The 13921-nt window shown below is 42.0% G+C and overlaps 1 protein-coding gene across 1 annotated transcript; it reads left to right on the top strand.

The window, feature by feature from the left end:
• Window positions 1-10534: 10534 nt before the first annotated feature.
• On the top strand, window positions 10535-13647 carry LOC127757614 (protein WRKY1-like). The gene is made up of 4 exons (XM_052283164.1): window positions 10535-10711; window positions 11069-11947; window positions 12050-12175; window positions 12809-13647. Exons 2-4 carry the CDS (start codon window positions 11139-11141, stop codon window positions 12951-12953), a joined length of 1080 nt encoding a protein of 359 aa, XP_052139124.1. The 5' UTR covers window positions 10535-10711; window positions 11069-11138; the 3' UTR covers window positions 12954-13647.
• The last annotated feature ends 274 nt before the right edge of the window (window positions 13648-13921 follow it).

Genomic DNA, 13921 nt, shown 5'->3' with positions numbered 1-13921 from the left:
ACGATTATTTTTAACCTCCTGTTATGAAGCTGTGGCGCAGTTTGTACCGTAAGAATCGACTGCTTGATTATTCCGAGTATATATGTTAACCTGACCTGTCAGTTTTGCTTCATATTTGTCAGTAATGGCTAAAATGTGATGTCCATATATACTTTGTTTCGGTTGATTGCTATCATTTATTTTTTTTGATAGCAACCCAAATTACTGAATACTGAAACTGCCGGACTTCACATATATCATATACAAATATCATGCTGCCAGTCTGCGCTTGCATTAGAGTCGCACACAAAGGGAAGACAAGTGCAGCTGCAATATGTATCGACAATAATCTATCAAACTACAGGAAACTAACAGGAAACTATTTTGATCTCTCGAGGGATGTCCCTTCCCAGCGAACTACTCCTAGTTACTACGTTTTTTTTTTCGACCAAAGGACACAGATGCATGGTGATCAGCTAAACAGTTTAGATAGTTTGGGAAACAGGCCGTTGGTGATCAGAGATGTGGCAGTCTGAAAGGTGAGGTCAAAAGGGTGATGCACTGATGCAGCAGCAGCAGCAGCTCAAGGGTTCTTATCTTCTTCAGAGCGTGCAGCTCCCTTCCGACACTCCAACGCCTCTCTGCTTTCACAGGCAAGAAGGTTAGAGTCAAAATATGCTGCTCCTTTCCTGTTTTGATGCTAGTGCCCCATGGATTATATTACTCCAGTCAGCAACAAAAGGAAGATGATAGCATCATTACCTTAACGCGTTCTTGATCTCGTAGTTCTCAGGGTCAAGTTTCAGCGCTTCCGTGAAAGCCGCCGCCGCTTCTCTGTAGTTCTGTGCATAACAGAGGTAAATGCCAACCACAAGAGCGAGGTAGGCACAAAGTGTACAAACTAATGCGACTAGATTGCAAGAGTGGAAACTCTGACGATGGAGCTACACCTTCAGGAGACTGAGGGCTGCGCCCTCACGGTACCATGCCTTGGACCAACCAGGGCGCAGGGCTTTGCAGCGTCGCGCATCCAATAGAGCGACGTCTCCTTCTCGCAGCCGCAGCCAGCAGAGGCTGCGGTTGGCGAACAAGGTGGCATCAAGTGGGGCTTTTTCCAGTGCCTGCATGCACGCCCAGCAAAGCGTTGTTTCGCATGGTTGTTTGCAGTAAACTTGGATGGATCAAACGTGTTATGGAGCACAGTGTTTATCCCTTTTCATTTAAGATAATATACCATGCCATTAACATGTGAAATGCACTGTGATTAGTTTCCTGATAGAGATGACAATGACGGCTACTGATGCATGTCTTTTGACAAGAACTTACTGGTGTACCACGTATGTTGTGCAGTATTGTTCAGCAAACAAGTTGTACGGCTACGAGGAAAACTGAAACCCCGGCCATTTTTAGTTTTGTAAGTAGTCTATATTTAATACTCTAAATTAGTGTCTAAATATAAGAGTAAAGTTAAGTCCATCCAAACACCACCTAAGAGAGAACAACACGGATCAACGACCCAGGTGGGGCCCACCCTGTGGACCGGCCCAGCTAGGTGCTGCAGCGGTCAACAAACCCCGCTGGCTACTGACCTTAAATTACTCTTAAAACTTAATTAACCCAAGTCTAAAGGGGACAATAAATTAAACAAACTAGATGACACACATTGCTATATATTTCAATATATAGCAGTTGTAAATCTTAGTAAAAAGTAACTAAGTAAACAGAAAGGAAAAAAAAAAGACTCAAGTAGGGTTGGTCAGATGTCCAGTGCACTGCCACTCAGGTAGCAAGACCCACAGCGCTGAACCTTAAGCACAATATCTTGTAATGTAATGGAAAATGATTCCAGTGATCATTGTTCTTTTACCGAATACACGTATATTTCCATGATTACACAATGGTGCCTGGCCTTACATTCTTTAATAATCAAATTCAAGATAAACTAAACAGCAAAAAAAAAAAAGAGCGGAGGAACTTAATTTTTGCAATCCATTCGATTTCTATAGACGGGTTTCGTAGACAGTTATTTGGAAGCATGAATATCAAATCAAACAATTAAAGCAATAAGATTTTTCCAAAAAGAAGGAGAGACTAACTGTGCTGATGTCGAGAACACACACCGCTGGAGACTTGTATATGTCATGAAGCCAGAGTTATGTGATACCCTGAATATGAATTGAAAAAAACAGAATCATTTCTACCAATAATATTTTCCTGCGTGCTGTAAGATTAAATCAACCATATATTTTGCCATCAAAAACAAAAATAAGCCAAACATTAATTCCAAGAGAGAAATTCATATTTCAGTGATGTACCATGGATTGAATAGAATGAGTCTACAATCTATAAAGCTTGCATCCAGTCCCTAGAACCACCACACCTGCGACCAATTAGGCAAAAAAGTCATAAAGAAAAAAGATTGATCGATCTCTCTATTACTTTCTGTGTTGCTGCAGCAGCAGATCCGTCAGTTCCTGAAGGCAAGACATGTTTGCTGATGTTTCCCCACAGCGGGCTGCTTCAACTCCCATCGTGGTGTTTAGGGCATCCACAATATACACTAGAAAGTAACCTTAGACATTAAATACTACTACAGTACAACGCATTTAGCATTGTGGAGTCCGACCACAAGTCCGATGCAACCAAAGTACACCTTAAGCTTAAGGTGTAGCAACAAAGCTATAAAATACAATACTTTTACTGTTTTTCTGTGCACACCAATAAAATATACATGTCAGTTACTAAACACAGTAACGAGTACTACTAGCCGTTGCTGCTCTTCCATTTGAGTTGCTCATTTGGTCTCCTAGCCGTTGCCTTCCTCCAGCATTCTTCTGCTGCCTACAAAAGGAGGAACAAGTGAGATGAACAACAATTTGATCTATTCAGTTTCCCCACATACTAAATGGAGCCTTTCAAAGGAAACTGCTCAAACCTCCTCAACCAAGGTTCCTCAAGCCAAGCAACAAATAGTGATGCCCAAAACTCCCTTTCTACCCAATTTCCCACAAGTTATCCCCAAAACTTCAGACCTAGTTTTCTCCAAAATTTCCATCCTTTTGGTCCTCCAAGCAACTACCAGCCATATCGACACCCTCCAATCTTTCAAGGTGCTCAGCAACAAGATTATTATGGGCAACCTACTCCAGGAAGCTTGGAAGGTTTTCAACTTCAAGAAAATCTGGTGCACTCATCTAACCAAGCATTTGGATTTGCAACCAATAGATCACAGTTTGGTATGCAATATAGTACTTCAATTGGGGCTGCAGCCAACACTTCTTCTCATGGATCAGCTTCTCCATGTCATACAAGACATAATAAGAAAGAAGTAGTTGAGGTTGAAGAGGCAAGTGATAGCAGTGAAGAAGGAAGAAGAGGGACACGCATCAATTGGACTAAAGATGACAATATACGACTAATGAGTTCTTGGTTGAACAATTCAGTTGATCCCATCAAAGGCAATGACAAGAAATCAGAACAATATTGGAAGGCTGTAGCTAGAGAGTTCAACAGCAATATGCCTAGCAATGGGAACAAAAGGAACCCCAAGCAATGCAGAACACATTGGGACAATGTCAAGAGAGATGTCACTAAGTTCTGTGGATTTTATTCTAAAGCTAGAACTACTTTCACAAGTAGGTATTCTGATGATATGATAATGGAGAAAGCCCGTGAATGGTACAAAAAGCACAACAACCAAAAACCTTTCACCTTGGAGTATATGTGGAAAGATCTAAAGATCAACCTAAATGGCTTAGAGTCCTTGAAGAGAGTAACCATAATAAGAGGAACAAGATTTCTGAATCAGGAGCATATACTTCATCGTCGAACCAAGACACAGAGTAGGAAACAGAGCACAAAGAGAAGCGCCCTAAGGGGCAGAAGGCAGCAAAACAGAGGCAAAAAGGAAAAGGTGCACCATCACCTTTAGGGGATAAGCCAAGTCAAAATATGGTTCTCTTTCATGAAGCTATTACAACTAAAGCAGCAGCATTGCTAAAGGCAACAGAAGCAACACTGATTGGAGCAGAAGCAAAAAAAGAGAAGGCGATTGCAAAAAAAGAGAAGGCAAGGGCAGAAAAATACCAAATGTATTTAAAACTGATGGAGAAGGATACATCAACCTTCAGTGAAGCAAAACTGAAGAGACATGAAAATGTGTTGGACCAATTAGCTAGAGAACTTGCTGAGGAATAAATGACCAGCAAGCAATGTTAGCAATTATGCTTGTTTTATAATGTCAGTATTCTTGTCATATATTAAAATTATGTACTGTGTTGATGCTTGTATTGTGAACCTATTTGTATTGTGCTATGTTATGGTAATTTGTATAAATATTGTGTATTACAGCTATGGAATGAAACTACAATATCCTTAGTACTTGAGAAATCACCTTTTCACATGGATCTAGTTGGTGTTGATGTTTTTCCTTCCATCCATGACCAATCTGTTTTTTTTTCTCCACCTGAATACATATGAGCAATAATTAATAGAGAACAAAAGCAAGAGGGATGTTGATAAAATCTAGCAAAATATAGCTATTGTAAAAGACTGACAAAAGCAAGAGCTAGCTGTTGGGATATTGACAAAACCTAGGAAAATATAGCTGTTGTAAAAGACTGACAAAAGCAAGAGCTAGCTGTTAGGATATTGACAAAACCCAGGAAAATATAGCTGTTGTAAAAGACTGACAAAAGCAAGAGCTAGCTGTTGGGATAAATATTGACAAAAGCTAGCAAAATATAGCTGTTGTAAAAATCTGACATAAATCTAGTCGTTGTAAAATGTATCATCTACAAATAGGTAATGTAGTTCAGCAGAACAACACCCATTCTCATTTTGTTCAACTTCATCTCAACAGCCTTCCCACTTTCAAAAAAAAAATGTCCAGCGAGTCACCACATCAATCTAGTGAGTCAGATGATTCTAGCTCTAGTGACTACCTTGAAGAGCTGATTTTGGAAGAAATCAATGATCCTATGGAAGCTGAGATTGAAGATGAGATTGAAGCTCAACTTCAAGCTCAAATGCAAGCACAACAAGCTGGTCATTCTAATCGTCGTGGGGGCTACAAACGAAGGTACATCAATAGAGATCACCAAGACGACCACAACAGATTGTTTGCAAAATACTATTTCGACAATCCTTTATATACCGATGATCAGTTCCGTAGAAGATTTCGCATGAGAAAACATCTATTTTTGCACATTGTTGAAGCTCTTGGCATTTGGTCTCCATATTTTCGTTTGCAAAGAGATGCATTTGGCAAGGTTGGTCTATCACCGTTGCAAAAATGCACAGCTGCCATACGCATGTTGGCATATGGTACACCAGCTGACCTTATGGATGAGACTTTTGGGGTTGCAGAAAGCACAGCAATGGAATGCATGATAAATTTTGTTCAAGGTGTTAGACATATATTTGGTCAACAATACCTTCGCAAGCCTAATGAACAAGATATCCAGTGTTTACTTCAACAAGGAGAGGCTCATGGGTTCCCTGGCATGTTGGGTAGTCTTGACTGCATGCATTGGGAGTGGCAAAATTGCCCGGTTGCATGGAAGGGACAATTCACACGTGGTGATTATGGTGTACCCACTATCATGCTTGAAGCAGTTGCATCTGCTGACCTATGGTTTTGGCATGCATTTTTCAGTGCTGCTGGTTCAAACAATGATATCAATGTGTTGGATCAGTCACCATTGTTTACTGCAGTGCTACAAGGAAGAGCTCCTAGTGTTCAATTTACTGTCAATGGGACAGAATATAACATGGGATACTATTTAGCTGATAATATTTATCCAGAGTGGGCTGCATTTGCCAAATCAATTACTAGACCTCAAAGTGACAAGGCTAAATTGTATGCACAACGCCAAGAATCAGCAAGGAAAGATGTGGAACGAGCATTTGGGGTTTTGCAAAAACGTTGGGCCATAATTCGCCACCCAGCATGGCTTTGGGAAAGGGATGAACTAGCTGATATCATGTATGCATGTATTATTTTGCACAACATGATAGTTGAGGATGAGAGAGACGATTATGACATACCTGATGACAACACATATGAGCAATCACAATCTTCTGTACAACTAGAAGGACTCGACCATGGGCCAATCCATGGATTTGTAGAGGTCCTAGACACAGACATGAATATTCGCGATCAAACAACCCATCGACGTCTCAAGGCAGATTTGATGGAGCACATTTGGCAGAAATATGGTGGTCAACAACAACAAAACTAGAGTTTATTTGTGTTATGAAACTTGTGTTCTTTTTTCCATTTTTCTTTCAGTCGTCCAATTTATTCTTATTAGTAACTGAGACTCTTTACTTTTTCATGCACTAAGAGTAATGTACCAGTACCATTGCCTTAATTAGTCAAGCACAAGTCATATTGAAAATATCATGTTTTTTTTGTCATTTTTTTTAATTTCAGATCTGTTGGAGCACAACTAAACACTCTATGAAAATTCCATCGGGATCGAAATCAACGATTCACATGATGCATACATGTACAAACAGAAAAAGAATCTGTAGTAGCAGCAATTGCACATATTTGATGACAAATTTAATCGTAGCAGCAGCAGCACTTGCACAAACAGATATAAATTTAATCACCGGGCAAACCAAAAGCAAGAAGAGATTCCACAATACGGAAAAGGAGAGGCCACGGAATCAATCACCTTATCTCTAACGCAGAACTCACGGACGATGTAGGCGAAGTTGAGGGCGGTGACCGTCTAGTAGGTGCTGATGGTTGAGAGCAGCTTCAAGTTTGTGGCGCGGACGAGACAGAGAAGCACGTGTCGGCAGCGTCGCGGCCGGAGTAGTTCGCGCACGCAGCGTTATCGATGGGTGAGGCCGCGCGCGGCAACGTGGCACCGAAGCCGCGGCACAGCGAGGTCACAGCCGAAGGAGGGGAGGCCGGGAGGAGCAGCGACGTTGGCGCAGCCACGGGAGGAGCAATCGTCGGAGAAATTGGGGATCCAGTGCATGCGCTATGGGAGAATTTGGGGATCGAGCGGAGCGACGAAGAGAGGAATTGGGGATCTGAGGCGGAGGAAATGGGGATCGGACAAAGCAACAGTGGATGGGGATTTTTTTCACTTGCGCGAACAAGCAGATGGTTAGGAGTGATCTGTATTGTTTTTCTCCCGTGGGGCCCAGCGGGACCCACCTTATTTCCATCAAACAAGTAGTACCATTGTAGAGATTACCTTAACTATTGCTACCTGTGGATGGGCCCACTCTTGTTATGCATTTTACCATATACATTGGCCTTGCCCTTAGAGCAAGTTTAATAGTAGAGCTCACTACTTACTATTAGTCAATGTTAAAACTAACATGTATAGTAGGTTAGCTATAAGGTTATCTTTATTTTCTTCATCCTCTCTCTTTCTCTCACCATGAATTTAATGCATATTTCTTGGAGTTTGTGTGCAGTTTGCTCTTGCATGAGAGCCAACACTCCCCACTTTTATTTATCTCTCTCTTCCACATAAGCATATAGCTTGCTTATAGCCCACTATTATCCTTGCTCTTAGCAAAAGGAGGTGTAACAGATGGAAAGTTAATTAGCGTGAAAAAGAATGAGCGATTTACTCAGCTTACAAATAGCTATTGTCGTCGATTCGTATGCCGTGTTAGATGGCGGCCGTTCCTCTAATATGGAGATGACACAGCAGACGATTGGAAGGGTTCCGCATGACCTGGCGACCACTCGTCTACAGGGGAAGGTCGAAGGACTCCATGCCTCATTGCCTGGTGGGCCGAGAAGAATTTCCAATGGTCCTAATCAAGTGAATGGGCCACAGAAAGGAGCATATTGGAGATGATCTAACGGTTGATTTTTAGTGGATGACGTGGCTTCACAGAATTTGAGTTTTATAGCACTAAATGATCTTTAGTGGGTACTAATTATATAGGAAGAAAGGATTACTTGGTCTTTTGTGCTTGCGTGGAGATAATCCCCCGCGCACGGTGCTGGGGAATTCGCAGGGAAAAAATTTACGTGGAGATATATTTTTTTAAACACGGTATAAACGCATCGTTCTCATACAAGCATACTCTATCGTTACGAGAATGTATTGATATGGATTGATCAATCTAAAAAAATAGTGTGATTATAAAAATACCAACCAAAATATCAGACCTAACCGAGGAAATCCTACCTAAGTCGATACGTCTCTAAACAACGATGCAATTAAAAAAGAACCGATATCTGATAGATAACGATTGTATCTATCTACTTAAATAGAATATTGGACCTAATAAGCGAAAAAGCTATAGCCAAACCGATAAAAGCGAAGTTGATGGAACCTACTTCCTTACTGGAGATCGAACCTAAAAATCAAGGCGGCCCAACTCGATAGTAAGCCCCGAACTTGATTTCCATCGAAGATCGAAAAGAAGAGCCCGTTAAAAGGTTGACGATGCGCTGAAATGTTATTGTATGTGGATGCCCATACAAATGCTTTAGGGTATATATTTATAACCTCGAATTGATACAAGTCTTAATCGAACACTAGATAAGATTTTCTAACAAGAAAATAAAAATAAATAGCCTTGCCTATTTAAGATATGAAATATAAAATCGTCTTGCTAAGGCCGGTGTCCATGATTTCTCTTGAATCCAACCTTATCTATGTAAATTTTCATTTATCAATTGATTTTTTTCTCTAACCGAATCCAATAAAGAACCGTACAGATTTTTGGTGTTAACAATAATTAAATAATATATTAGTAAAACAATTATTAATAAATTAAACAAAATCGTCTTATATTTGTATTTTATGCAGGAGTGGTATATAAGAACGATAAGATGAAATCTAATGACTCGTTTATTCGTATAACGTGGCTTCATCCAATGACTTCTTGAATCATTAATTAAAGTATGTACATTCCTTATTCTTTGCTCCCGTGGTAAGAATTAACTTATTTATATGTAAAAGATCATCATTAATATATTAAATTAGACAATCTGCCCCCATTCAGATTTTCCGTCGTAATAATGTTATTTTTATAGTACAAGAGATCATCGACTTAATTATTTTATTATAATCAATTAAAAATGTACTAATGTTCGTCGATATATGTTATCGAACGACGTAGCTAGCTACAAAAGCTCATCCTACTATTTTCATTTTACAAGGAAATTTTTTATAAAAAAAAGCAAAAAAAATTAGTACATGATTAATTGAGTACTAACAGTTTCAAACTGAAAAATAGATTATATTAATTTTTAAAGTAACTTTTTATAGAATTGTTTTAAAATACATTTCAACAGTTTGAAAAATATGCGCGAAAAAAACACGGTATTTTTCTCTCTATCCCTCTGTCAAACACAACCAGGTTATTTGATCCATAGTTACACTTTACAATAACTATAGCATATGGCAGGAATTTTGACCAAACAGTTTAATGTTGGGTTTGTTAATGCACTTTCAATAAAAACACAACATACAACTTAATGACCTCACTTGTCATGACAAGATACAATTCCAAGGCAAAGTTTGGATAATTATCAACTTTTTAGCTACAAAAGTTATAATAATCCCTCCATTTTACAATGTAAGAATTTCTAGCATTGTCCACATTTATATATATGCTAATAAGTGGGCAATACTAGAAAGTCTTACATTGTGATACGGAGGAAGTATGTGACAACCTCGTCTAAAAAAATTTGGCAAAGTGATATATTCCTCTATCGCTGAATAAGTGTAATTTTAACCTAAAGATGTTGTCTTTAGTGTAGTTTTAGAGTGGTCCGCTAGACTTTTTTTTAATATGACTTATATTTTTCTTTCCATTTTTAGTATCAATTAAACCAATAATAATCTCATCCTCATTGTTTTCTTCTCTTCTTTTTCTCTTCGTATTAATAAATGACATAGTAATATTTTACTTTTTCACTTATTATATTTTTGACTTGCTAAAACTATAACACTACTCCACCAATCAGCCCAGCACACCAAGCAAAGACCCAGAGTTTGGTTAAATACATTTTAATTACTACTCCAACAAAAAGGTCACTGTACTAAAAACAAACTACAGTCCCGTTTGGTAAGGTTCTAGCTCCTAAATTTAACTTTAAAAAGTTAGATTTAGAGTGAAGGTGTGGGGCTGCCTAAACCTAAATCTATTTCTCTAATTTATTTTGTAAGAACACTCTAACCAGTTATAATATATTTTTAAATGGAGCTGAAATTATTTGGTTGAGATGTAAAGTGAAACTTTGAGTTATGCCAAACAGCCCTGACATGGCGGCTAGGACACGACACACGCAATTTCGACCCTACAGCAGGGGCAGGGCCGTAAAAGCACACCTCCACATCGAAGACAGCATCTCGTTGACCCTTGTCCTTGACACTGTTGACCCTCACGGAGAACGGTTTCCCAGCCGCCCATCTTCACAATCCAACGCCCCAGGTTCCTCCACGTCACCCTCCTTCCCAACCCGAGTAGGTAACTTTTTCGCGCAGGCCCCTCAGAATCCTCAAAATTCCCCCTTTTATACCTCCCAAGTCCCAAGCCGAGCTCCAAAGCTACGGTTTTTTTTCTCTTTCTTTCTCAGCTTCTTCTCCAACTCCTCTCTCTTCTTCTTCCTCTAGTCCTCTCCTGCCTGCTTCGTCTACTCCTCTCCCAACTCCGATCCCCTCCTCTCCGCGCTCCCGGTGGCCGGACCCGTCCGGCGACGACGATGAGCCGCTCGCCGGCACGGCGCCCTGCTCAGGTGAGCGAGCTCGCCGAGCTCGAGCTCTTGCTCTTCTTCTTTTTCTTTTTCTTCTTCTTTTCCGGCGATGAATTCGATGCGTTCTTGGACGGACGGCCTGTCGCCGCCATGGGGAGGGGAGCCCCTCTCGTTGTGGCGGCGGCGACGATGGGCCGCCGGAGCGGCCGTCGGAACCAGGGCCGGCCGCCGTCGATCGCCGTCGGATTTGATGGCTGGTTGCTCGACGAGCGGGAAGCTCTAGCTCCCCCCCCCCCCCCGGGATTTCCGGTGGAATTTCCTGCGTTTTTTTTTTGTGGGGGGATGTTTCATGGAGATCTGTGTAACTTGTCTTCTTCTCCGTGTGCTGTGTTTCTCCAGATCTGAAGAGCTGCGAGAATCCGAGGCTTCTCTTGCTGGTTTAGCTCCGGCGGCGGCGGCGGCGGCGGCGATGGAGGAGGAGGTGGAGGCGGCGAACAGGGCGGCGGTGGAGAGTTGCCACAGGGTGCTGGCCTTGCTGTCGCAGCAGCAGGACCCTGCGTTGCTCAGGAGCATAGCTGCAGAGACAGGAGAGGCCTGTGCCAAGTTCAGGAAGGTGGTCTCCCTCCTCGGCAATGGCGGCGGCGGCGGCGGTGGTGGACATGCTAGAGGCAGGATGGCCGGGAGAAGCAGGCCTTCGGCGGTGCTGAGAGAGAAGGGATTCTTGGAGAGCAGCAGCGGCGGCGGCCAGCTGGGGATGATGATGTCCGGTGCCGCCACTCCGTCTACTAGCTCCGCCGCGCATTTGCGCAACCGGATTGGCGGAGGCGGCGGCGTGCCACCGGATTCGTTGCGGGGGCTCGATTTGGTCAGCTCGAGCAGCAAGGGTGGTGCTCATCAGTTCGATCCTCCGAAGCTGGTGCAGCCGTTGTCGGTTCAGTTCCAGTTCGGCGCTACCGCGCATAGGTACCCGTTCCAGCAGCATCAGCATCAGCAGAAGTTGCAGGCTGAGATGTTCAAGAGGAGCAACAGCGGGATCAGCCTTAAGTTTGATAGCCCTAGTGCCACCGGGACGATGTCGTCGGCGTTCATGTCGTCGCTTAGCATGGATGGCAGCGTGGCTAGCTTGGAAGGGAAGCCGCCGTTCCATTTGATCAGCGGCCCGGTCGCGAGCGACCCGGTGAACGCTCACCATGCGCCCAAACGGCGGTGCACGGGGAGAGGGGAGGATGGAAGTGGCAAGTGTGCCACAACCGGAAGGTGCCATTGCTCAAAGAGGAGGTAAACTGTGTTCTTGTAGTTCTTGTTGTCCCTACCGCGTCTCTCATTTGTCGGATTGAGCATTATGTGCTTTAACTTTATTTATGCTGCTCTGTTCTTCAGGAAGTTGCGAATTAAGAGGTCAATTAAAGTGCCCGCCATTAGCAACAAAATAGCAGACATACCTCCAGATGAATACTCATGGCGAAAGTATGGTCAGAAGCCGATTAAGGGTTCGCCTCATCCAAGGTATCAACTAAACCTCACATGTAATCTTAGCAAAACGTGAATCCTTGGTTACCTAATGTCAGTGGTCAACTAACACTAAAAAAACGTATCTCTATCCATTTTTTAAATCATGATGTGGTATTCCCCAAATTGTACCTTGAAAGATGCCATGCCACATCTGCATCAGGCACTCATTGTGCTCCTTTACCTGTGGAATAATTGTTTGTGGATCCTCCACTCCACTCCACTCCACTCCACCTTTTCCTAATTTCCAAGTGGATCTATAGCCAAGACGTGTTGATACCTTAGTTGCGAGCACAATTAATTATAACCAGCTTAGTGGATTAGTGGATCATGACAGTCTTTTGCTATTTCTTTACTCTCTCCTCTGGAAAACCAATATCAATCATGGGTCCTAAAGTAGGTATATTGTTAATGCAACATGGATTTGATCAGCATGCTTGTCTATCTACATCCTAATCTTGATTGCCCTCATCCCCCACCCCCATCTAAACTTTAAAGCCTGCACTTAATGATAGGAAAATGTAGCTATGCCATGATAGCAAGCACATGTTGCTGATTATTTCTCCTTCAACGCATTTTATTTATCTGCATAGAAGACCGACTTCGCTAAATCGCTCGAATCCGTTGCAGGGGTTACTACAAATGTAGCAGCGTCCGGGGCTGCCCAGCGAGGAAGCACGTCGAGCGGTGCGTAGACGACCCGGCGATGCTCATCGTGACGTATGAAGGTGAGCATAACCATACTCGTCTGCCAACACAGTCAGCCCAGACCTAGGAAACCCGTAGTATTTCACGCGAGCCATTCAGAAAATGCAGAGGCTCCAAGCTTTTGCTCGGGGACGGTCGGACCGGTCATGTGAAAGTAGGTCAGCAAACTGTGAAAGTAGGAGTAACAAACAGGGAAGCCATCTGATGAGAGCTATAGTGATTCGCTTGGGTCCTTAACTGAGCTACAAGCCATGTCGCATTTCTGCTATGGTCTCAATGTTGTACTGTCCAAAGTGGGGACATACACAAGTTGTTCTCTCTTTTATGAGCTATGGCACTATCAGATTAAGAGAGAATGGAGGAAGAACATGTGATTGGATAGTGACCGGCAAGATTTGCTCAAAGAAGGGAGGGATTAGGTTTGAAGATTTCAAAGGAAGATTGACAAAAGGAAGTGAACAACTGAAACATCGTGTAAGCCTGGAAAAGGATAAGCAGGATTTGGCTTTTAGCGTGCACAAGTTTACTTGCAATGACTTGCCTCTGTATGTTGCTTTTGCTTTATTGAAAGATCAAAATTTTCTTTTGGCAGAAGAATCATTCAGCATTAAAGCTGTTTCTACTTGCTAACATACTGACACACTTGGACCATCAGGGTTTTTTTTTCCAGGTGTTAGCTGTTGGGTATGATTTCTCAGTCGTACTTCTGCTTTTGTGTAAAGCATTCCATGTTATGTTAATGACTTTGACATCATCTGCTATCCTGAGGTTCTTTAAAAGCTCTGCAGTCTACACAATAAATGGAATCTCAAACATCAAATATTCATAAATAAATAAATATTGGACAACAATAAAATGGATAATTTTTGTACTATTTTTCACGACTTTGTTATTCGAATATAGTGAGGTCTACATCAGGTTTTTTCTCAGAAATTTCAACAGGAACCATGTCAGCAAGTGTGTTTATATCTAATAAGCTTGTGCAAATATTCCTGACCCATATGCTTGTTTGTTCTTCCTTTCGAATGCTTCTAA

Source organism: Oryza glaberrima, chromosome 12 (assembly GCF_000147395.1).
Source record: "Oryza glaberrima chromosome 12, OglaRS2, whole genome shotgun sequence".
Classification (NCBI taxonomy): domain Eukaryota; kingdom Viridiplantae; phylum Streptophyta; class Magnoliopsida; order Poales; family Poaceae; genus Oryza; species Oryza glaberrima.
The sequence above is the reverse complement of the archived record's forward strand: the minus strand, read 5'-3'. Positions and strand labels throughout refer to the sequence as shown.